Here is a 24,350-nt window from a genome sequence, read left to right on the forward strand (position 1 = left end):
GAAGGTACATATGTAGCAATAGATACGTCTTCTCATATGATTTCATTCACATAAAGTTTCAAAACAGGAAAAGCCAAGCCACAATGGTCAGTATTTACCAGCTATCAAGAAAAGCAAAACCAGGTGCAGTGGCTTACACCTGTAATCCTAGCACTTTGGGTGGCCAAGGCAGGAGAATGTCTTGGGGCCAGGAGTTCAATACCAGCCTGGCAACATAGTGAGATCCCATCACTACAAAAAACAGACAAATTAGCTGGCTGTGGTGGCATGTGCCTTTAGTCCTAGCTACTTGAGAAGTTGAGGTGGAAGAAAAGCATCGCTTAAGCCTAAGAGTTCAAGACTGCAGTGAGTTATGATAGTGCTACTGCACTCCAGCCTAGGTGATAGAGCAAGACCCTTTTCAAAAAAAAAAAAAGCAAGAAACACAATGTTAAATATAAGAGAAAGGCTTAACATTTGAGGTTTGGATAATTCAAAATGAGGGAAGTAACCAATAATTAATAAAGATAATATAACATATTACATACTAAGTCATAAAGCGATAAGTTCTGTGGAAACATAGAAGTGCAGCACCTAGTAATGACAAAGATACAGAGAAGAGAAAATTTAAGGAGGAAATACATGTGTCAGCATTGTTCTCATAAGACAGATGATATCTGCACAAACATTTCAAGAAAGACTATGTGGGGAAGATGTCCCATGGAGAAGAAACAGCTAGTGCCATGTCCTGAGGGCAGGAACTTACCTGGGGTTCATTCCTATATCCATTGTATCAGGTCCAGGGTAACTGCTGATATTTTTCTGGCGGATTTTAACATACCATAAAAAATCTTCCCACTATATTTACATTAGCTTAAGTACATCCACATGTCACAAGACCTCCTTATCAATTATTTTCCTAACTTCTCCTTCCTTTCTAGGGATGACCATTGACTACTGCACTGGGATCTATATATATTGTCACCTTCTGTTATATTCTGAATGTTTGTGTGCCCTGAAAATTTATACATCGAAGCCCTAAACTTTAGTGTTTGCAGATAGGGTGCTAAAGGAAATAATTCAGTTAAAATTAGGCAATAAGAGTGAGGCCTTGATCCCATAACATTGGTGTCCATATGAATAAGGAACAGAGAGTGCTCTATCTCCTTGTGCATGCACTAAGGAAAGGAAAGGCCACGTGAGGATGTGGTGAGAAAGCAACTGTCTACAAGCCAGGAAGAAAGCCCTCACAAGAAACCAACCATGTCCCATCCTGATCTTGAACATCTATCTAGTCTCCAGTACTGTAAGGAATAAAAAGTCTGTTTTTTAAGCCACATAGCCTGTGGTAACTTGTTATGGCAGCTGAAGCACACTAATATACCCTGGGATACCTATTCTTCCACACATAATAGATGACAAGCTCATAGCTCTACCCAATGGAAAAAATTAGCTTCTCCAATGTCTTTTTGGGATACCCAAAATATGTCTGTGGTACAGACATCACGCCTTTTACTGAAACCCATAGAGCAAAATGATCCATGTGGAACCCAAGCTCATGATTTCTCCACTCCTGGCCATCTGTGCAGGACATACAGCAGCATTGGAGTGGCCAGTTACTACCGTTACATAAAACATGGGGTCTGCACACCTGTTCATGGAGCTGACCTGTGTTGTCTGCACTTGCTCAGGTGCAATCTTAGCTATGCATTTGTAAGTTATAATCAAAAACAGAACGGTCCCTCTGCCTTTACAATGTAGTTGGTTCAAGAGAACTCTGCTCATAGTTGGCTACTATGGGTGCATGGAGATTTGATGCCACATTTCAAGTGTTTTCTCACATTCATTGCACTCAAAAGACACTTCTGGATAAAGGATATCCGACATTTGTCACACTCGTAAGGCCTTGACCCAGTGTGACTCTTTGAAATTGAACGAAGACAAACTTTTGGTTAAAGAATTTCCCAAATTTATTTCACTTGGAAGGCCTTTCTCCAGTGTGAACTCTCTCGTGTTAAAAAAGAGAAGAGCTTTGATGCAACGATATTCCACATTTGCTGCATTCATAAGGCCATTTTCCAGAGTGAACGCTCCTGTGTTTAATGAGACTGGAGGTTTCAGTAAAGGATTTTCCTCATTCACTGCACTCATAAGGCCTTTCTCTACTGTGAACTCTCTAATGTTGAATGAGCGCAGAGCTTTGGGTGAATCTTTTTCTACATTCACTGCACTCGTAAGGCTTTTCTCCAGTGTGAACTGTCCTGTGTTTCTTGAGTCTGGAGTGTACAACAAAGGCTTTCCCACATTCATTGCATTCATTTGGCCTTTCTCCAGTGTGAACTCTGCAGTGCATAATAATGTAGCTCCTCCGGCTAAATAATTTCCCACATTCCTCACATTTATACAGCCTTTCTCCAGTGTGAAGTCTCTGGTGTTCAGTGAGGTGGGACCTGCACCTATATAATTTCCCACAGTCTCTATACTCGTAAGGCCTTTCTCCAGTGTGAACTCGCTGATGTTCAATGAGGCTGCCCTTATGACTAAAAGATTTCCCACATTCTCCACACTCGCAAGGTCTTTCCCCAGTGTGAACTCGTTGATGTTTAATGAGGGTGCCCTTTAGCCTAAAAGATTTCCCACATTCTCCACATTTGTAAGGTCTTTCTCCAGTTTGAATTCGCTGATGTTGAATGAGGTTGCCCTTTCGATTAAAGGATTTCCTACATTCTTCACACTCTTAAGCTCTTTCTCCACTGTGAACTTGCTGATGTTGAACGAGGTTGCCTTTTCAATTAAAGGATTTCCTACATTCTTCACACTTATAAGCTCTTTCTCCACTGTGAACTTGCTGATGTTTCATGAGGTAGCCCTCTTGAGTAAAACATTCCCCACATTCTCCACACTTATACGGTCTTTTTCTAGTGTGAACTCTTTGATAATGACTGTAGCTATTCCTTTGGCTAACGGATTTCCCACATTCTCCAATGTGCTGCTTTTGGTGCCAATGAAAGTTTGCACCATCATACAACTTTTTCCCACATGCCACATGCCTATTCAATTTCTGCTAGTGATATATTCCCTGGTGCTCAGCCAAGTGCAAGATGTCTCCCAGGATGGGGCCACACATTTCCTAAGGGTGGACCTTCTTGGGAGACAGATCTGTCCTACAAGTCCTGATCAGAGACGCTGTTTGTGTAGAAATGCTCTGCTTTGAAGGTTCCTCCTCATCTTCAGCTCCACACCAACCACCTGAAAGCAAGATGATGCTGGTGAAGTGAATGCTAACTCTGAAGGGAAGGCAAAACCCTCCCACAAATGTGTCAACAAAACTGAGGAATTACTCCATGGACATATTTGTAGAATATTGGGTTCACATGAGGATGGGGCTGCTTAGCATTACTGGGCTATAGAGATCAAAGAATGTGCAAGGCCTCATCATGCAAAGGATATAATCATACATTCAACACAGGGAGTACAGGCAGGGTCTATAACTTCTTCCTGTGCAGAGAACTTGTTGCAGGACCTTATCTGCTCCTGACATGTGAGTACTATATAGAGGGATATGTCCAAGCCCAAGAAAATACAATTATAACACAGAAGCTGTTCTTTAGGGACAATTTAACTATGGGTACACACTTCCTAATATAAAATCTATATGTCAGTATTGGGGACATGAGAAAAAAGGGTGAGATGTGGAGTCCAGAGACATGAAGATTAGCCCTATACTCAATATCAAAGTAGAAGTGACAAAGTATACAACTGACAAGTCTGAAACTCTCAAGAATGAAAAAGAAAAGACAGAATAGTGTGTGCCTACTTATATTGGCACCAAAATACTAGTCAAACAGGGTATATCTCTGGTATAATTTTTATAAAGCCTTGACACCATTCCCTCCCTCAGGGACAGGCTCTCTCTGAGCCAATCATGCTGAGGCCATATTCATTCATATCTTCTGGACCACTGAGGACTCTCTACCCCACCACCAAGATGATTAAGTACATGGGACCTGGATGTCAGTAGTCATGGATAGACAGGACAAATGAATAGCCAACACTGAACAAGCCAGCACATGACAGCCCACAGGAAAGGAAACTAAACAGTACAAGGAGAATTTCCAAGGAGGGTCTTACAAAAACAGCATGTGATCAGTATAAGTACTGACCATGTCAGTGGTGGCCATTCTTGGCACATGCAGGCATGAAAAAATGTCAGCAGCCGGGCACAGTGGCTCACACCTGTAATCCTAGCACTCTGGGAGGCTGAGGCAGGAGGATTGCTTGAGGTCAGGAGTTCGAGACCAGCCTGAGCAAGAGCGAGACCCCATCTCTACTAAAAAATAGAAAGAAATTATTTAGACAGCTAAAAATATATATAGAAAAAAATTAGCCGTGCATGGTGGCACATGCCTGTAGTCCCAGCTACTTGGGAGGCTGAGGCAGAAGGATTGCTTGAGCGCAGGAGTTTGACGTTGCTGTGAGCTGGGCTGATGCCACGGCACTCTAGCCTGGGCTATAGAGCGAGATTCTGTCTCAAAAAAAAAAAAAAAAAAAAAACAAAACAAAGAAATGTCAGCTAGTGGAAGGAAGTAGAACCTGGGTACACAAGAGCCCCAGATCTGGACAATGTCACCAAACAGGCAGAGGGTAAGCAAGGTGGGATGGATCAGGATGACTGCAAGGCTCCTGACCCTGAATCCTTTCCTGGGAGCCTGCAATGAAGGAGGTGCTGGGGCTACTCCAGTAGAGGAGAGGGCAGTACACACACCTCAGCACTACCACCAAACCTACACAGAGAACTGGAGAAAGAAGCTGTGTCCATGCTAACAAAAGAATTTCCCCTTGTCAATGAGGAAAAGGTGAAGGGCAGAGACTAGCTCAGCTAACAAGGTAAGTATGAGGGCCTTACCCAGGGAGGATAAAAGTGCCACGTTCTCCAGCATCACATCTTGGTACAGGCATCTCTGAGCCTCACTAAGGAGACTCCATTCCTCCTTAGAAAAGTTCACACCCACATCCTCAAAGGTCACAGGGCCCTGCTGTGATCATGACAGATGAAACCACAAACAGTCCCTATGCTGTGGCCCCACAATCCATCTCTCCCACACATACACCCCTGCCTACCTCCTCCCAAGGGTCCCAACTCAGAGGAGAAACTAGGCTTACTAGTCACAATATACAGCCATCAGCAACAAGAAGCAGGTGAACAAGTAGGTATCTATGCTGTGGTCCTGATATAAAAGGGCTCATCCCTCCTAAAAGGCGATTCCCCTAGTATGGCCAAGGTCATGTGAATCAGAATGCACTGCCCTGGGGACATCAGACATACTCTCTAAACACACATTATTCTTTAGACTGCACAGACATATGCCCATGGCCATCCCAGTGCAACCCTCCACACCTATTGACCTCGCTCTGGCCTTCACAGAAGTCAAAGCGTTTTAATCCCCTCCTTTTCCTTCTACTGTTGAGAGTGGGATTCTCACCCTAGGGTTTTAGTGATGGCCAGACCAACAACACCTTACACTGCACAGATGCCATCAACAGTGGTTTACAAATCAAATAACTCACAGCCTGGCAGAGGCAGGCACCACTCGCCACAGAGGGCCACATGGGGGCTGTCCTATGGATAAGATTGAGCAACCAGGGAGTGTGGTATGCAAGCTTTGTAAGATGAAGAAGGTGTGATGGCCCCTGATTCACTCCAGAGGATCCAATTAGCTTGTTTGAATACCTCTGGGGGTAGGGATGGAATTGAAACTCACTACAAAGTATAATAACCAAGAACTCTGCCTGGGTGAAAGGGATTGTTAGGCTAGGATATATTATTCAAGGGAACAGAGTGGGAAGGGGGTTTGCACTGAAGCCATTTGAGATTGTATCCACATCACCAGATGGCGAGGTGACACATTACATTGGGCCTTCATTTTTAGCCTTATACCAAAACCTGGCTGACATCATGCTTGGCAAATTCAAATAGAATCCAGTATTACCACACAATTCACATAGTTCAAATAGCAGTAGTCCCAAATCATTCTATGAAGGCCTTGCATGGCTCCATAGCCATGCAGAGCCACATGCAGCTTCAGATATCCCTGGCCCTATTCTACTTCAGTGCTGCTTTTCCTCACCCCTTAGCAGTATAGACCTTGTGTCCGGCTCAGGCCATTCAAAGCCCGGTCCTAATGGTCATCTACCCCCACTCTAGTGACTCTCACAGAAAACCATATTTGCCTCTGACTATATCCACCAGGCTGAATGAAACACCACAAGCCCCATCAATGTCATTTCAAAATCTTGGTGAGTCCACAGTGTTGGATAAACCATAGCTCTGGCCTGAGTGTTATCTTATCTTCCCTCAATCACTCCTATGCTTTTGCCTGCATTTCTTGTCTGTTCTCTCCTTTGAAGCCTATCTCCCCAGCCAAACTATGCTGTCTGATACACCTTACCTTCATAGCCACTCACCTCCCTAACCTGTGTTTAGAAAGCCCAATAATGTCACCAAGGTACCCAGGCAAGAGATCCCAGTCCTCAGCCAACCTCCCCTTCCTGGCAACCTAGTAGTTTTATCACCCTAATCTGAAGATTTCCCATGCTAAATGTGACCCATCGCTCGCTCATCTTGGCCCACACAGCAGCTACCATATATTGGTTGTCTCCAATATCAATCCGTCCCCAGATATCCCGACTGTGTGTTCAGCTCTCTATTTGATGCCTCCACTTAGTGGTATTTAAAATACCTCAGACTCTTAACAAAGCTAAAACAACACTCATGACATCCCCAGTGAATATTATAACTATTACAAACTTGCTCATCTCAATTGATGCAGTTTCCATCCGTATAGCTGTGAAGACCAAAAATCCTGGGGCCATACTTGATTCCTCTCTTTCATGACCTTGTCATCCAGATCAGAAAAATCTAGGCCAGGCACAGTGGCTCACAACTGTAATCTTAGCATACTGGGAGGCTAATGCGGGAGGACCGCTTGAGCCCAGGACTCTAAAGGTTGCAGTGAGCTATGATGATGCCACTGCACTCCACCCAGGGCAACAGAGTGAGACTCTATCTCAAAAAAAAAAAAAAAAAAAGAAATAAAGAAAATCTAGTTGTGCCTTTACAAAACACAATCCAGAATCCAGCCACACTCCCTAAGCTATGACTCTGGTCCATTGGCCCTTACCTGGACTGTGGCAGGAATACAGTGATCTTCTTTCCTCCTCCCTCAAGGCCACACCCTTGTTTTCCACACTGCATCCAGATGAAGCCTCTTCAGACCTTAATAACATCACTCTCCCCACCATTAAGTTGACTTCTGAGCATTTTCCCATTTTTTTAATAGCTCCTGGATAAATCTTCCACATATGCTTACATCATTTGACAAAAATGGGAACACCCCCATGTAACCTGCATCTTGGACTTAGGACCCTGGGTTTGGGGTTTTTCCAGGGTCCCCACATCAAAGAAATGGAGAAATGGCACTTAAGAGTCCCAAGAAACCACAGTCTAGAGAACATGTGGGTGGCAGTCAGGGCAGTGAGGAAGAGGAACATCTGCTTCCCTGCATGGGTTTCTTAAGTGCTTCTCAGCCATGAGAACCTTGACAAAGAGGCCAAATTTACAGAAGTGTGTCCATTGTGGGACTTAATGGGCTTATGACTTACTGTATCCCTGCCTGATCCTGGGGTGAGGTGGCCTCTGGCTGGCTGGCTGTCTTATCTCTCCTTGCCTCAGTGCTCAATGTTACCTCCCACTGGCTATGTGAACTTGAACAAAGATTCCAACTCCCAGTCCCTCAATGTCCTCATCACTTCTCTCAACTCTGTTCTTTGATCAGCCTTTGGGAAACTATTACAATCTTTACATAGATTGTATTCTTACTTTATTCTACAACCTCCGTGTCTTCCGGAGTCCCCTCAATGAAGGCCCAACCTCAACCTAGTATATTCCAAGAGTAACTCCGCCTCACACCCTTTGTTCCCTGCAGGCCCAAGATGACCCTGGATTCCGAATCCTCCCGGCGTTTGCACGTGTGGGTCCCTCTGCCTGTCACACTTCCACACCGCATCACACCGGGTGTCAGAAACAGGGACCCCACCCACGTGCGCCTCACTGTCCTGGACATCTGGGCCCGGGCTGCAGGGACGTGAGCGGGCGGCCCTCACTCGGGGCTTCAGAACTTGGGTGGGTGAGGGCGGGTGAGGCCTGGAGAACGCGGCACTTACCTGAGCTGGGTCCCTCAGCGCAGCCGCCGCCATCGGACTGTGAGCGGATCGGGGCCAGAACCGACGGTCCCTATGCCAGGCGTGGCTTGGTCACCCCAGGCGGCGGCGTCACCGAGCCTCAGACTGGCCTCTGTGCCGCGGGGAGACGATTCTTCTCGTGCCTTCTTGGTCCTGTCATCTTGCTCCAGACACAGAGCTCCCGACTCTCCAACAGGGAGATTAGAGAGACGATAAACTAACCGCCAAGAGAGGGTCGCTGGAAGTCCCGCCCTGATTCTAACTGTACCTCCGGAAATGCCTTTTCTGAGGCCTCATTGGTTTGTCGTCGTTGTCGCCCGACACGGGACTTTCTGGGTAATGTGGTTTCCACAGACACACTACTGTTGTCGCCTCCAAGGGGACTTAAGAAAAAGCCCAGGCCAGGCCCGGTGGCTCACGCCTATAATCCTGGCACTCTAGGAGGCCAAGGCGAGCAGATCGTTTGAGCTCAGACTGAGCAAGAGCGAGACCCTGTCTCTACTAAAAACATAGAAAGAAATTAGCTGGACATCTAAAAATATATATATAAAAAAAAAATGGCCGGGCATGGTGGCGCATGCCTATAGTCCCAGCTACTCGGGAGGCTGAGGCAGGAGGATCACTTGAGCCCAGGAGTTTGAGGTTGCTGTGAGCTAGGGTGATGCCACGGCACTCTAGCCCGGGCAACAGAGTGAGACTGTCTCAAAAAATAAAAAAATAAAAAAAAAATAAAAACTACATTCTCCGAGCCTCTCCTTTGTCAATGAGCTCTGTAAGCCTATGTAGCCTTTATTACTTCCCCAGGTCATGTGCACAAACATCTTAAGAACCACTGACCCAGAATATTCACCTTGTAAAATATGAACATAAGTCTGTGTGCTCGGTATTGGTTCCCCAGATGATATTGGTTACTAATTATAAAGAATATAGGAATCATAGATATATAGTATATTAGGGGTTATAATAAAATTATTATGATACAATATGAGAATAATACGATATACATATAGCATAAGTAAAATAATACAAAATATATGATATATAATGTGTCACGCTTTGGTACAGTGTAGCTTTAAAATATCACAACATAATATATAAAAATAGCACTAACCCCAGGATTGAGATAGAGAACCCATGGAAAAGCCCCAAATTCCACAGCTGAGGTCCAAACTCTGCTGAAGAGGACAAGGCTGGGCTCATTAAATGGCAAAGAAGTCGCCATGGTGCGGCAATGGCAGAACTTGCTAAATTCTGGTCTCTGGACCTGGACAGAACCCTCAGTCTAGGGTACCAGGGAAAGCTGTTCACAGGAAGGCACCTCCGCGGAGGTGCTCTACTACACACCCGCCTGAAGGAGGGTGCTGAGGGGAAGCTGCTGGCCGCTGGGTGCCGCTGACTGCCGAGCACTCCCTGAGGCAGGTATTAAATCAGCTGCCTGCATTGCAGAGTGGAGAAGCCGTGGGCCCTGCAGGAGCTGGCACTGGGGAAGCCAAGTGCACTGTGGGACCTTCCTGGATATTCATGACAGCCAAAACACAGTGCCTTCTTTTTCTACATCCTCAAACTTGGTAAGTTTTCATTATGTTATCTCAAAAAACTCTGAATATCTCTCTTGAAGAACATAAATTTTGATTGAATAATCTTTATGTAACTATTATTGTAATGTTTAATTTATGCCTACAAAATGACAATAATGAGGGCAGTGATCAAGGATCTCTTAAACACAAGGTATCTGTACTCCTAACAGAGTACCTGGCACTTAATAGCCACCAAAACTTAGGAAAGTGTAACTGGCTTCCCTGGAGAGAATAGCAGTCTTTTACATGCACAACCAGGGTATGCGTCTAATAAGAAGGTTATGAGATATATAAGTGGAATATGCATGGAAAATTTTCTTAAAAAGGTTATTAGAGAAGTATTTTCTTTCACAGCAGCAAAAGCAGTGAGACTCAGCTTCACACTGAAGAGCACACAGGGAATGAATGCTGGGAGACTGGAAGCTGCAGCACAGAGGTGAGCAGCAGGAATGGTCCTGGATTTACGGAGGGAACACGGAAGTCAAAATGGAGAGCACACAAAAGGAAACATGGAGCTCATCAGGATAGGGATGGTGCACGTGGCTCTCACCTTGTGTCGGAAAGTCTGTTGTTATGAACATGTTAGACTTAATGCTTGTACTTGTGAAGGACAAGGATTATGGAGTCACTGGTCCAGACTATGAGACCTAAACTTGCTTTATCAAAGAAAGAGAACATGACTGTGTGTAGTTCACCTATAAATTTTTCCAGAATGCAGGCAGAGCAGTAGCCCTTGTATTAATGCTATTTGATGACCCAGTCATTTAGGGGGTACTTAAGAGAGGAACAATCCAGAAAAGAAAACAACAGAAACCAAAATACTTTGGAGATCTCACTGTGAGGTCCAACCCTCTAGAGTAATCAGGACAAAACATAATGGTCTGGACACTCAGGAGGCAGGTGGGGCTGAGAGAAACCCTCTGCCACTCTGAAGATAAAAGACAAGTTTACACGCAGGATAATCCAGGAAATATTTCCATCCAAAAGATGACACCATCTGAGGGATCCCTTTGAAGAAAAGCATCAAGGAATTAGCCAGAAACAGTGGGTTGAGAATGAAATCTGTGGGGCTCACCTTGTGACTATTGAGCAGAATGAAGTTAAAATGACAAAGGAGGGAAAAATTCCCCAGGATTCTGACTCCTGTCTGAGGAAGATAATCCCCATTTGCAAGTTAACAGAACCAATCACTTCAATTTCTAGAATGTCTTAGTCCATTTTCTCTTGCTTATAACAAAATATCTAAAACTGAGTAATTTATAATGATTTTCTTTTTTTTAGAGAAAGGGTCTCACTATATTGCCCAGGCTGGTCTCCAACTCTTGGCCGCAAGTGTTTCTCCCACCTCAGCCTCCTGAGTAGCTGGGATTATAGGAACAAACCACCACAATCAGCAAGAAAAGGAATTTATTTATTACAAATATGGAGGCTAGGAATCCAGGATCAAGGGGGCACATTTAGTGAGAGCCAATCTCCCACAAATATTGAGGGACAACTACATTTCACTCTTTATGAACTGCAGTTCTTCAAGAATAAATAAAGGTTCTTAAATTTACCCAGATTATAGAGTCTCTATGGGAGCACAATCAGGATCTATTTAAGAATTTCTGGTATTCCACAAATGGGCTAGAGAGATATCCATCAGATCAGAAGCTGAGAAGTGTAGTGAGAAGGGGGAGAGAGGGAGATATTTGTTAAAGAATGCAGATTTACAGCAAGATAGGAGGAGTAAGTTCTAGTGTTCTATTCCCTTGTAGGATGACTACAGTTAACAATAATATATTATCTAGCTTCAAATAGCTAGAAGGATATTGAATGTTCCCAGTACAAAGAAATGGTTAAGTGTTTGAAATGATGGATATGCTAATTACCCTAATCTGATCACTATATGTACTGAAACATCACTATGTACCCCATCAATATGTACATTTGTCATTTAAAAAAATAAAAATTGAAAAAAGAAACCATTTGGTTTCATATGTATGAGACAGAAACAGTAGTCTGCATGTGTATAAACTTATTAATATAGAATAAAACTGGGAGAACACACACTAAAGTGTTATTTAAAAAAAAAGAAAGAAAGAAAATATAAATTTTGCAGAGACACTTTTCAATCCCTAACAATCTAACATTTATCCCTTGTGAACAGTCTGGTGTTTTAGAAGATTACAATTGAAAGTAAAAGACTTCCCACATTCACTACACTCATAAGGCCTTTCCCCTCTGTGAACTCTCTGGTGATTATTGAGGTTAGAGCTCTGGCTAAAGGATTTTCCACATTCATTGCATTCATAAGGCCTTTCTCCAGTGTGAACTCTTCGGTGTTTAACAAGGCTAGAATGGTTGCTAAAGGATTTCCAACACTCACTGCACTCATAAGGCCTTTCCCCTGTATGAATTCTCCTATGTCTAATAAGGCTAGAGCTCTGACTAAAAAATTTCCCACATTCCTTGCATCCATAAGGCCTTTCTCCAGTGTGAACTCTCTGGTGTTGCTGGAGTGTAGAGCTATGGGTAAATGATTTCCCACAATCCCCACACTCATAAGGCTTTCCTCCAGTGTGAATTTTCCAGTGTGCAATGAGGTAGGATTTACAGGTAAAGGATTTTCCACATTCATTGCACTTATAAGGCCTTTCTCCAGTGTGAACTCTCTGATGTACAATGAGGTCAAATTTCCTGATAAATAATTTTCCACATTCATCACATACATGAGATCTTATTCCAGTGTGAACTCTCTGGTGTTGGAAGAGACGGGAGCTATAAGTAAAGAATTTTCCACATTCACTACACTCATAACGCCCTTCTCCAGTGTGAAATCTCCGGTGTTTAATGAGGTGACAGCTCTGGCTAAAGGATTTCCCACATTCACCACACCTATAAGGTCTTATTCCAGTGTGAACTCTCTGGTGTGTAATGAGACCAGAGCTCTGGCTAAAGGATTTCCCACATTCACTGCACTCGTAAGGCCTTGTTCCGGTGTGAATTCTCTGGTGTGTAATCAGACTAGAGCTATGGCTAAAGGATTTCCCACACTCACTGCACTCATAAGGCCTTTCACCAGTGTGGACTCTCTGATGTATAATGAGGGCATATTTCCTGCTAAATAATTTTCCACATTCATCACATTGATGAGGTCTTACTCCAGTGTGAACTCTTCTGTGTGTAGTAAGGCTAGAGCTTTGCCTATACGATTTCCCACATTCCCCACATTTGTAAGGCTTTTCTGAAGTGTGAATGCTCAAATGATCATTGAGGCTATAGCTAGTGCTAAAGAACTTCCCACATTCACGGGACATGTAACATCTTTCCCTACTGAGGGCTCTCTGGTGCTGAAAAAGTACATGCTTATAGCTGAAAGCTTTCATGCATTCTCCCCAGCTGTAATGACTTTTTACAATGTGAAAGGCCATAGTACTCTTGATTCTGCTGTTTGACATCTTCCCAGTGTGAGTAGCCTGTTGCTGGAGAAATCCTGAACTGGCCAGGAAATTCTCGCCAACCTCCCTGCAGATAAAGGGTTTCTCAGAGAAATGGAATTTGCAGTTGTTTAAAAACAAGTCTCTGCTCATGTTGCTTCCTAAGTATTTCTGTCCAATGTACTGCTTCTGGTGCTGATGAAGGTATGTAGTGAATCGCAGTCGTTTCCTACATGTCCCATCCATGTATGGTTTCTGCCCATGATGTGACCCCTGGTATTCAAACAAGTGCAAAATGTCTCTCAAGACTGGGCCACATATCTCACAAGGGCTGGCCTTCTGGGGAGAACGATGGCCCTTGGCAGTCCTAACTTGCAACAGTCCTTGCAGAGAAATGCTCCACTGGGAAGGTGCCTCCTCATCCTCTGATCCACAACAATCACCTGAAAGGAAGGAAATACTGGTAAGGTACATTGACTGTTGAATTTAGTGGGAGGGGACAGCCCATAGACAAATTGTGCATTTGAAAAACCCAGGAACTGAGTCCATGGTATTGTTTTCAGGACCAGGGTGTTGGATTCAAGTTGAGGATGGGTCTGCCTAGCAGGACTGGGCCTCTAAAGATCACAGAATGTAGGAGACCACATAAATTAAAAGATACAACCATGGGATGCAACAGGGAGAAGTGGTAGGATATAAAACTCATTCCTCTACAACAACTTTTTTTTTTTCTTTTTGAGACAGAATCTTGCTCTGTTGCCCAAGCTAGAGTGCCATGGCATCAGCCTAGCTCACAGCAACCTCAAAGAGATCCTCCTGCCTCAGCCTCCCAAGTAGCTGGGACTACAGGCAAGTGCCACCACACCCAGCTAATTCTTTCTATTTTTAGTAGCCCAGCTAAATTTTTTTTTTTTTTCTATTTTTTAGTAGAGACAGAGTCTCGCTCTTGCTCAGGCTGGTCTCAAACTCCTGACCTCAAGCAATCCTCCCACCTCGGACTCCCAGAGTGCTAGGATTACAGGTGTAAGCTACCGTGCCCAGCCCCTAGAACAACTTTTAGCAGGCCCTTGTCTCCTGCTGACACATGTACATTATGTAGAAGGGTATGTCCAGACCCAAGAAAACGTGACAACAAAAAAGCAGCTGATGTGCATGAACTGTTTCAGAATTTGTGCACGCTTCATGACACATTATGTAGAGGCCAACATTGGAAAGCATTGCAGATAGAACCATGAGAAAAACAGGTGAGATATGGAGTCCAGAGAGATAGGGATTAGCCCTGGGCTGGAAGTAAAGGTAGAAGTAATAAAAGTCTAGAGTTGACAAGTTGGCAAAGTGTCAAGAACAGGGAAGGAAAAGCAGTAATCAAGTTTGGCCTCAACTGTCATTAGACCAAAATACTAGTCAAACAGAATAGGTTTCTGGTATGATTTGAATGCAGCTCTGATATAATGTCCTCCTGCAGGTGCCACTCCTCGGGGATAGGCTCCCTCTGAGCACATTGTGCTGTGGCTGGAATCATAGCCAACCTATGACCCCTGAGCACTGTCTACCTGACCCCTAAGATGAGCAACTACACGGCACCTGGAATATACAAGCAGCCACGACCAGCCCAGAATGACTCAGCACATGACACCCCACAGGAAAGAAAACTACTACAAAGAGAACTTCAGAGGAGGGTTTTGCAAGAGCCACTCATGGTCCACATAAGTAGTAACAATGTCAGTGATGGTAATTCCTGGCACAGGCAGGCACAAGGAAATGTCAGGAAAGAAGTAGAACTTGGGGCATAAAGATCTCCAGATCTTTTTCAGATCTGAAGAAAGAGAGTCAGAGAGAGGCAAACAGGTGAGATCCATGAGGCTGAGTATAAGACAACTGACTTTGAAACCTTTCCTGAGATGTTGCAGGGAAGCAGTTGTTGGCTGCTTAAGGAGAAATGCAGGCAACATACGACCTCAGCCCTACCAATGTACAACCTCAGCCCTACCAACCACAGCACCTATCCAGGGACAGGGAAGAAAGCTGTGTCCATGGTCCTGATGTGGGGACAGGGGAAGACCACAGACTAGCTCAAGGCACAGGGTGGGTGTGAGGACCTTACCCAGGGAGGTTATAAGAGCCAGGTTCTCCAGCATCACATCGTGGTAGAGGCATTTCTGAGCCTCATCAAGGAGACTCCATTCCTCCCAGGAGAGGTACACTGCCACGTCTTCAAAGGTCACAATGCCCTGCCAGGATTGGGACAGATGAAAGCACAAACGGCTCCTCTTCTCAAGACCCACATTTCACTCCCCCACACATTTACTCCATGCCCATCCTCCTAAGCTCCCCAACTCAAGAGGAGAAACCAGGCCCTGGTGCTATTGTCTCCTCATGGGCCCAATGATCACTGGGTGGGTGTGGCATAGGCAACTACTCCCTCCACACAGGCAATTCCCCTAGTATGACCAATGTCATGTAAGTCTCAATACCAGGGCCCTGGGATCATAAGGCATACTTCCTCTCCAGGTGCATGTCGTTATTTAGACTGTACATACCTCAGGTCTCCAGACCCCACAGCCACATGACCATGGCCACCACCACGTCACTGTCCCATACCACAGGCAACTCCTGGCCTCCCCACATGCTACTTGGCTGAAACAGTGAATGAACGATGGTTATGGGGATGGGCAAACGTGGGACACCTGACACTGAACAAATGAGATTAACAGCAGTTTATTAATCACATGTACTTACAGCCTGGGAGAGGACACCACACTCCACACAGGGGCATACGGAGGGAGTACTCCAGAAGAGAGAACAACCAGGGGCTGTAAGTTTTGTAGTATCAAGAGAGAGAAGCTCCCGATTCCCAAAGGAACATGGGATTGGCTTGTTCGAATAACTGAAAATTGGAAAAGAACTGAAACCTGCTACAAAGGTGATAAGCAGGAACTGTTCTGGTTCCCTTGATAAGAAGGTTTCATTTGGCTAAGAGAGCTTACCCATGGGAACAGAGTGGGAAGGGGAATTTGCTCTCGGGCCATTTGAAGTGGTACCATTTTCACCAGATGTCAAGGCAGCACATCATATCAGGCCTTAATTTTTGGACGTATAGCACAACTTGACAGATAGCATCCAGAGTATGGATTCAAACAGAATCTAAAATTATCCCAGACTTCCCATGGCTTCCACCAGTGGTAGTAGCCTCCCTGTCATGCTACATTCCTTGCCTCAGACTTAGCCGCACACGTGAATCTCAGACACCCATGGCCCTACTCCACCTCTGTGCTGCACTTAGTGTCCTCTCAACAGTCACAACCTTCCTCTGTTCACTCATTCAAATACCAGCCTCATTAGTTGCCCACCCCACACACAGTGACTCTCACAAATAACCACATATGACACTGACCTAATCCTCCGCCTGAATGAAACACCCCAGGCCCCACAAAATCCTGGATATCCATAGAGTGGTGAATAAGCACCAGCTCGGGCCTGAGTGTCATCTTGCCTCAATTACTCCTATGCCTCTCATCCATCTCTGTCCATTCTTCCTTTGTGAGCCCTAGCCACCTGCCACACTATCCTGTCTTTTACATACCATCCCTTCATGACTACTTACTCCATCACCTGTGCTTATGATGGCCAGCACCATTACCCAGGTGCCCAACCAAAAGAACCAACCAGTCTATAACCCTCGCCTTCCCCTTCTTGGCCACCAATAGCTTCACAACCAATACTACCTAAATGTGACCCACAGCTCACTGACCTTGGCCCACACAGTAGCCATGATATTTTGGATATCTGCATCCTGAACCCACTCACCAGGTTTCTAGGCCTGTGTGTTCATCTCCTCACTTAACATCCTCCATTAGTAGGCCCTGAAAGATCTCAGACTCTTAACATGGCCAAAACAAACCTGCTGATACCCCCAATGAATATTATCCCTACTACCAACTTATTCATCCCAGTTGATGGAGCTTCTATCCCTACAGCTGCTAAGACCAAAAGCCTTGGGGTCACTCTCCCACACCACATCCCACTGAATATCAGAAATAGGGACGTACCACGAGCGCGTCACTGTCCCCGACCCTGAGGCCTGGGCTGCAAGGACGTGAGCAGGCGCCCCTCACTCGGGGCTTGAGGACTTGGGTGGGTGAGGGCGGATAAGGCACGGAGGATGCGGCACTTACCTGAATCGGGTCCCTCGGCTCGGCCACCGCCATCGGACACTATGGGCGGATCGGGGACAGGAGCGGCGGTCCCTATCCCGGGTCTGCCGGGTCACCACTGCGGCTCCGCCAAGCCTCAGACACGGTTCTGTGCCTCAGGGAGACAACTCCAGTCGCGCCGTCTTGGTCCTCTCACTACGATTACGACCCAAAGCTCCAGCGCCTCCGGCCAAGGGAACAAATCCGAGAAAAGCCAAAACGACCGCCACTAGGAGGACGCCGGAAGTCCCGCCCTGACCTTGCATGTATCACCGGCATCGCCACTTTTCTGAGACCTGATTGGCCCAGCATCGTCGTCGGACGCAGGCCATTCTGGGTAATGTGATTCCCACAGATCCACAGCCCGCTAGTGAGGTTGTGCCCCACGGGACTTCCAGAGGGAAAAGCCCGGCCTCGCCACGAGGGGAGCTGAGAAATGGCGACCCGGGTTCCCGGACAGAGACGGGGCTTCGCCCTTACTTAGAAAAACCGAACTCGTTTCTGTGGATTGTTATCCACACGTGTTCATTTAAGTGTTTGGGGACGTTATTTCAGATGTTCCCAAAGGCTGTAGATCCAAATGCACATATCTTTACATGCAGTTATTCAGTCACAAAATATGTCCACTGCTTGAGAAAGCAAATAAAAATTGCCGTTTTGCAATTCAATCGCATCACTCTGAAGCATTACAGTCAGTTTATTAGTCTCTGTGTGTTTGGTTACGACAAGAGAAAAAAATACTCCACGTAGGGACGTGACAAGGAAGATGGAGGTGGGATGTCGAGGCACCCTGTAGCAGGAGTACATATGATCGCTGTCTCTGGTTCCCACAGAAAATATCTCTCCTGCATGTGTAATTATTGTGTCCCATTAAATGAGCAACACTTTTATGCATTTAATCTCCTGCTCTATACCTTTATATTCACTTTATTTTAGTACTCTGACATCAAGCTCAAAAAGAAAACAAAAAGAAACGCTATTTTCATAAGGCACAATGGCTAGAGTGTTCACAGGTGGAGCATGTATAGGAAGAGTGCTTTGAATCTCAAAATATATGGATTATCTTTAATCCATGATCTCATAGATGAAGTGATTATCATTGCGCTTGTGATTACAGGAACTGTTCTGCATCAGAAATTGATAGTATCTCAGAAAAAGAATTGTAAAATGCAAATTGAAGAAAGCTATTAATATTAACTATGTAGTGATTCAAAAATGGTGGCAAAAACTTGTCTGGGGAAATACCATTGGATAGTGAAAAAAGCAAAGATCTCAGAGAACTTTTAATAGTGATATCTGAGAAAAGAAAGAATTAGTTGAGCACATGACAAGAATGGTCACTCTGAGGGTCTTGTATTCAAATATGATTATTTGTAGCCGGGCATGGTGGCGCATGCCTGTAGTCCCAGCTACTCGGGAGGCTGAGACAGGAGGATCCCTTGAGCTCAGGAGTTTGAGGTTGCTGTGAGCTAGGCTGACGCCACGGCACTCACTCTAGCCTGGGCAACAGAGTGAGACTCTGTCTCAAAAAAAAAAAAAAAATATGATTATTTGTTCTTGAAATCATTGAGCAATACCAGCATGAAGAGATAAAGAGGACATTTATGGTAGCCAGAATTGTAAAAATGTAGAGGGGAGCTGAGTTATGATATTTATTCACTGGGCTAACACAGATCAATGAGCAAATACTTGGCTTCAGGCACTTATCAGTGCACAGGAGAACCTGGGTCACCTGAGAGACAAAGATCCTTGTCTGTGGAGCTTATATTGTACTTAAAGACAAACAAGAAACTTGAAAGAATATATACTCATTTATATAGTATGTTACAGTGTGGATGGCACAAGGGAAAGAAGATGAATGGTATTAGAAGTAGAGTATGGGGTGTATATTACATAGCACAGTAAGGGAGAACTTTTTCACAAGTGGGCTATTTCACAAACATTTGAAGAATGTGAGTGGTGAGCAATATGAGTACTTCTGGAATAAGTTCCAGACAGAGGAAGAAGGTGATTAGGAAGGTTTGGTGGCTGGAGCTCTCAAGGGGCTCCTCAGCAGTTCAGGGCCTGGAACACCAGTCCAGCTGGCGATTAGCCTAATTTGCTTACTGCAGAGACACTCAGGGGGTGTGGATGAGAAACCGTGGCTCTGCCTCTGAAAGTCTGAAAATGTCCACAGTGGTTGACTGGAGCCTGGAACCAAGCAGCCTCCCTGGTTTCTTAGTTTTATTCCTGGAACTTCACCAACAGAGTCACTTCAGGACTCTTTACAAATGCACATTCTCATTTGGAACCCCATGTAGTGAATCAGACATTTTGTGGATCAGTCCCAAGAATCTAGGTTTTACCAAAATTCCAGGTGATTTCGACGTACATTTAAGAACATTCCAACCTGCTGGTTATTGTGTACCACGTGTCTGAATTTAGTACAATTGTCAAAGTCAAATAAAATATAGAGACAAATCTCTAAATTTAAATGATTTATTTTGGGAAGCAAGAATTGCAATTCAAGGCATACAAATAGAGTAGGTAGTCTTCAGTATGACCAAAGAACAAAGAGAAAGCCAGAGGTTTTCCCAGTCTGGCCATTGGGATCACAGACTGTTTCTTTTTTTTTTTTTTTTTTTTGAGACAGAGTGTCGCTTTGTTGCCCAGGCTAGAGTGAGTGCCGTGGCGTCAGCCTAGCTCACAGCAACCTCAAATGCCTGGGCTTAAGCAATCCTACTGCCTCAGCCTCCTGAGTAGCTGGGACTACAGGCATGCGCCACCATGCCCGGCTAATTTTTTTTTTTTCTATATATATTTTAGTTGGCCAGATAATTTCTTTCTATTTTTAGTAGAGACGAGGTCTCGCTCATTGCTCAGGCTGGTCTCGAACTCCTGACCTTGAGCGATCCACCCGCCTCGGCCTCCCAGAGTGCTAGGATTACAGGCGTGAGCCACCGCGCCTGGCCCACAGACTGTTTCTGATAACTTACTTGCATACATGCAGTAATCATTCCATAACTGCAGACTTGAGGCACCCTCTCTGTTTGGCTCCCTTCTGTGCCACTGTCTCCTCTCAGGTGCTCTGCCCTGGGAATCTTAGCCATCTGGGTCAACTTCACTTAACTCTTTGTCTTTGACTCAAAGAATCAGCCTGATTCTGTTTGAATTTCCCTTCTCTGCAACACAACTTGGAAAAATTCCCTCCTGGAAGTAAGCTGGGACAATTGTAGGGCTTATCTTCTTAATTTCCCACCTCTCAGGATTCACTTTCATGCATTGTGTGTTGTTCTTTGTCTGAAAACCATTGTTTTCACATATTTTTTATGGGCTCTCTGGTATGTATGGCTTGAAGTTCAATTCAGCCCTTGTTGCTCCATCGTGGTTGAAAATGGAAGTCTCCATGTTTGGTTTTTTCCTCAGTGTGGTATCTCCTCTGGCAATCTCACCTCAAGGTCGTTATGGCATTTTTGTCCCCAAAAGATTTCCTGACCTTTTAAGGTATAGGTTCTCTCAGTATAGGAGAAACTGGTACCAAGGTGCTATGCATTTACCCTTTGTCTTCCAACTAAGATAGGGTCAAGTGTTCTTTGAACCTCTCCCACTTCAAGGGACATTGCCTCTTTGCCTAGCTAATATGTTTATCATTAGAAAAAGGGACCCTGAAAACATGTGTGTGAATCATGTTCCAAAGCCCTACTTACCCCTAAGCTACAAATTTCAGTTTTTCCCCTTACTATATGTGGTAGGCTGAATCATAATCCCCAAAGGTGTCCACATCGCAATCCCTGGTATATGTGAATATTAGTTTGTATGGCAAAAGGGGCTTTGCAGATGTGATTACATATCTTGAGGTGGGGAGATTACCCTGAATTTTCCAGGTGGGCTAGGTGTCCTCATAAGAGGGAGGCAGCAGAGGGGGGCGTTCATCACAGGAGAGGAGAAGGAGACATGACAAAGAACAAGAAGGACATGAAGAAGGGATCCCAAGCCAAAGAGTGTGAGTAGCCTTCAGAAACCAGACAGACAAGGAAATGGGTCACCCCAGAGTCTGTAGAAGGAACCAGCCCCAGTGACAACCTGACTTTACCCAGTGAAACTGATTTGGATTTCTTTTCTTTTTAATTTAATAGACAGGGTCTCGCTATGTTTCCCAGGCTGGATTCAAACTCCTGGGCTCAAGCAATCTTCCTGCTTCAACCTCCCAAGCAGCTGGGACTACAGCCACACACCACCATGCCCAGCTTGATTTTAGATTTCTGACCTTTTTAACTGTAAGAGAATAGATTTATGTACTTGTACTGCACTAAGTTTCTGGTAATTTGTTATAGCAGCAATACAGAAACTAATACACTGTATATTAGGCTTGAGGCTGCCCAAAATTGTACTGTATAGAGTGAGTGTATTAGTTTTCTGTTGTTGCATAAAAAATGACCACAAACCTACCGGTTTAAAACAACACACCCATTTACTATCTCACAATTACCTAAAGTTAGGAGTCCAGAGATGACTTAGCTGGGTCCTCTACTCTCGGTCTCACAGGGCTGAAATCAAGGTGTTGGTCAGGCCTGCAATCTCCTCTAAGGCTCAAAGCCCTCTTCCAAACTCATGTAGTTGTTGGCAGAATTCAGTTTCTTGTTGTAGGACTGAGGTTCCCACTGTCATGCAGGCTGTCAGCACGAGGCCATTCTCAGCATCTAGAGGCTCCCACAGCTCCTTCCATGTGGCCATCTCGATTTTTCAAAACCAGCCAGAGAATCTCTCTCTAATTTGCTGAGACAGTTTTAAATAATGTAACAATTAAGGGAGTGACTATCCCATAACCTTTGCCTAATCGCAGTAGTGACATCTGTCAAATTTGCAGGCCCACACTCAATGGGAGAGAATTACACAGCTGTGTACACCAGGGGCCAGGAATCTTGGGGCCATCTTAAAATTCTGCCTGCCACAACGGTTTTTGCAGAGACAACTGCCCATGAAGATCCATGCTCCTCCCTTCCTTGCTTGCGTGATACTTGACACCAAGAAGTTCAGCCTCTCCATACCAGCATCTGTATTTGGCATGCAGTGTGTTGCCAGCAAAAGCAAAACTGGAGTACGAGCCATGCAGGCCACCTGCAACCAGAGGGCCTAGCACAGTCCCTGATGGATTCCAGAGGTGCCAAGTCATGTTGAAGCCTCCTCCAGGTCCTCACTTTCTGGGCCTCTCATCAAATTTAGAACTCTGAGACTTAATTGCTCTGAGAATTATCAATGATGGAATAGATTTTACTCCTGTTCTTCTGGGACCACTTGCCTCTTACTGCACTCCCAGCAAAATTTTGAATTGTGGGGCAAAACCAGGTGGCCCTGGCAGAGATTTTCTTAGAATTGGTATACTATGTATGTGTGTGTGTGTGTGTGTGTGTGTGTATAGTGGTTCAAACACATTATATCCACAATAGTTAATCTATAAGTCATAATATTTGTGGAGAAATACTCAAACTTGCTTTGCCACATTGTCTGTGGCATATGCAAGCTGCTGGCACATGATAGTCCAACAAATATCTGTTGAATAGCAAAATATTTTTAAAAGCAGTTGCTATGGATTAAATGTGTTCACCCAAAACTAATATGTTGAAACCTAATCCCCAGTGTGATGGTATTTGGAGATGGGGCCTTTGGGAGATAATTTAGTCATGAGGGTCCAGCCCTCATGAATAGGATTAGTGCCCTTACAAGAAGAGATAGGAGAAAACTTGTTCTCTCCTTCTCACACTCCCTCTCTCTTTCTCCTCCTCCTCCCTCCCTCTTTAAGGAATAGGGCCCTCAGGAGAATTCAACCATGCTGACACCCTGATCTTGGACTTCCAGTTTCCAGAAGTGTGAGAAATAATTGTTGTTTGGGCCACCCCATCTACGGCATTTGTTATGGCAGCCCAAGTGGACTAAAGGACAGCCTTGCATGTTAGTGCCTCCCTTAGTTAGGATTTTATCTCAGAAGGGCTGTGTGTGGCTCTTGACTAAGGGTATGAGTCTGCAGTAAGGGAATCTGGGTCCCATCCAGGCCCTGGGAGATGTGCTCTGCCTGCTCTCACCCAGGCATCCATCCCACACCGAATTCCTCCCTGGCTGCCCTGTCCAGGCAGGTCAAGCCATTGGCTTAAAAGATTATCTGGACTGTTCCAATCTTTAATCTTTGTCACATGGTCTGTTCTCATTTTGTAAATTTAATTTAGGAAAGACAAAAACTGAAAGGGTCAGAAGACCTGGGTCTGGCTTCAGTTCATCCTCAAGTTAGACTAAAAACAATTTTTAATGGCTTGAGATCTAATTCACATATCACAAAATTCATTCTTTTAAAGTGTACAGTTCTGTAGTTTTTAGTATATTCACAAGGTTGTACAACCATCACCACTATCAAATTTTTGAACATTTTCATTACCCCCCAAAGAAACCCCATACTCAGGAGCAGTCCTTCCCCTCCCAACCACCCCCAGCTCCTGGAACCATTGATCCACTCACTGCACCTGCAGATCTGCCTCTTCTGGGAGTCACACAATCTGTGTCCAGCTTCTTACTCTTGGCACAATGTTTTCGAGGTTTGTTTATGTCGTATAATGCATCAGGACTTTGTCCCTTTTTAATGTTTTTATTTATTATTTTCTTTTTTCTTTTTTAAATTTTGGAACGGGGAAGGCTTCATTTTACAAAATAGAATGAGAGCTCCCCACTTTATCCTTTTTTATTTATTTATTTATTTTTTTTTTTAGAGACAGAGTGTCACTCTGTTGCCCTGGCTAGAGTGCCGTGGCGTCAAGCTCACAGTAACCTCAAACTCCTGGGCTTAAGCGATCCTTCTGCCTCAGCCTCCCGAGTAGCTGGGACTACAGGCATGTGCCACCATACCCGGCTAATTTTTTTCTATATATATTTTTAGCTGTCCAGATCATTTCTTTCTATTTTTTTTTTTTAGTAGA

The 24,350-nt window shown here is 44.6% G+C and overlaps 2 protein-coding genes across 2 annotated transcripts; both read right to left on the minus strand.

Moving 5' to 3' along the window:
• Positions 1-2,155: 2,155 nt before the first annotated feature.
• Positions 2,156-8,235, minus strand: LOC138374257 (zinc finger protein 552-like). Its single transcript, XM_069456968.1, is given in 5 exon segments — positions 2,156-2,387; positions 2,463-2,596; positions 2,945-3,228; positions 4,886-5,012; positions 8,203-8,235. Coding segments are annotated over 5 exon segments (810 nt in total).
• Positions 8,236-11,929: 3,694 nt separating this feature from the next.
• Positions 11,930-17,424, minus strand: LOC138374258 (zinc finger protein 256-like). Its single transcript, XM_069456969.1, has 3 exons — positions 17,392-17,424; positions 15,321-15,447; positions 11,930-13,659 (listed from the first exon to the last, which is right to left on the minus strand). The coding sequence occupies exons 1-3, from the start codon at positions 17,422-17,424 to the stop codon at positions 11,930-11,932; spliced, it is 1,890 nt and encodes a 629-aa protein (XP_069313070.1).
• Between the last annotated feature and the right edge of the window lie 6,926 nt (positions 17,425-24,350).

The sequence above is a fragment of the Eulemur rufifrons genome, chromosome 24 (genome assembly GCF_041146395.1).
Source record: "Eulemur rufifrons isolate Redbay chromosome 24, OSU_ERuf_1, whole genome shotgun sequence".
Lineage (NCBI taxonomy): Eukaryota > Metazoa > Chordata > Mammalia > Primates > Lemuridae > Eulemur > Eulemur rufifrons.